Source organism: Vitis riparia, chromosome 15 (genome assembly GCF_004353265.1).
Source record: "Vitis riparia cultivar Riparia Gloire de Montpellier isolate 1030 chromosome 15, EGFV_Vit.rip_1.0, whole genome shotgun sequence".
Taxonomy (NCBI): domain Eukaryota; kingdom Viridiplantae; phylum Streptophyta; class Magnoliopsida; order Vitales; family Vitaceae; genus Vitis; species Vitis riparia.
In genome coordinates this window covers 7,697,926-7,699,502 of record NC_048445.1, presented here as the reverse complement: position 1 = coordinate 7,699,502, position 1,577 = coordinate 7,697,926, and the positions used below count along the sequence as shown (strand labels likewise).

The window sequence follows — 1,577 nt, the reverse complement described above, 5'->3', positions numbered from 1 at the left end:
TTTTTTTAAAAACATGTAAAACATAGAGTAAATCATGTTGGGAGGATACTTTAGTTTTGTTGTTTCATTCTAATTTTTTTTTTAACATATTTGTTTACAGGCTTCGGTGGGAAATTTGAGAAGAATTCTTCCTTGGCAGGACACAGGATGGGTCGGTCGAGGTTGCCATTGGAGCTCATTCCTAAGGAAAAGTCTCGAAAAATTACCTTCCAAAAGAGAACGATGGGATTGAAGAAGAAAACATATGAAATATCAACTCTTTGTGGGGTTGATGCATGTGTAATCATCTATAATTGGACGTCAGATGATCGCCCTATGGAACCGATATTTTGGCCTTCAAATCCTGAGGAGGTGAAATCCATTATCAATAGGTACAAAGAACATAGCAAGGAGGAAAGAGGGTTGAAAACCCTAGATTTATCAGGTTTTTTCGAGGAAAGGACTAAGAAGATCCAGAAAGAGATTTCAAAATTAGGCCACCAAGGTGCGGACCAGACTAAATACCCCACATGGGACGACCGACTAAATGATCTATCAGCAGATCAACTTAGGGAACTCGTGAATGCATTGGGCAACAAGCTTGAAGTCATCAAGTCTAGGGTTGAGTTATTGAAGATGAGTCAAGCTATGTTAGAAGGGCCTGCATTGGTAAACCCTAGTTATCCTAATAATGCAATGCCATCAACACAGAGCTTGCATGTTCCCTATCTGGGCGCGATTGACTCAATGCCGTTAGTACCAAACCCTATGACTCCTATGATGAACCCAAGAATGACTAAGGTGATGATGGCAATGATGACAAACAACAACACTAATAGTTCTCAATTCAGTGGCCCATCCAACTTCACTAACAACACTCAGTATACTCCGCCATTGCAACACCCATTTTACTATGATCCCACGTCAGGACTTTTGGAGAATATAGTGTACAGCAATCCTGGACCTTCATCGTGCTACTACCCGCCTGCCATGCTGCCACCAATACTTCCATACATCCAGAATCAAATGATGACAAATGTTCCTCAAATAGCCAGAGATTATGATATGAATGAATTGGATGTAAATGATAACAAGCAAGGTATTAGATATGGATGATGGTAGGATTGTCCATTTTTGCATATGTACCTAGGGTTTTGTTCTTGGTCGTGGGATTTATGTTATTTTTAACCTTTTGATATTGCCACGTTTCCTTTGTTTCCAATAAAAAAACATTAATGCTATGTTTGGTTTGGAAAAATGTTAAGAAAAGGAAAAAAAGTCATGTGAAAAATTATTTTTTTTAGTTTGGGTGATATAGAAAATATGAATGAAAAAAAATAAAAAGGAAAATATCATAATATTTTTTCTACTATTTTCCATAAAAAATAATGAGAAAAATAGAAGGGAAAAGTGGAAAATAAGTGAAAATTAGAAGGGAAAAGTTGGGGGGAATTTTATCGGACTCATAGATACCACCTCCTTTCCCCCCAAACTCCGGTCCCACACCACCAAATTTTGTGTTAATCCAAATTTTGTTTCTTTTTTCATATACGGGTATGAGGTCGCATAGGAGGTTGTTAAGGAGCATGATATATATA

General features: G+C 37.4%; 1 protein-coding gene across 1 annotated transcript; it reads left to right on the top strand.

The window, feature by feature from the left end:
* Nucleotides 1–222: 222 nt before the first annotated feature.
* On the top strand, nucleotides 223–1,095 carry LOC117931924 (agamous-like MADS-box protein AGL103). Its single transcript, XM_034852995.1, has one exon. The coding sequence runs from the start codon at nucleotides 223–225 to the stop codon at nucleotides 1,093–1,095; it is 873 nt and encodes a 290-aa protein (XP_034708886.1).
* Nucleotides 1,096–1,577: the final 482 nt, after the last annotated feature.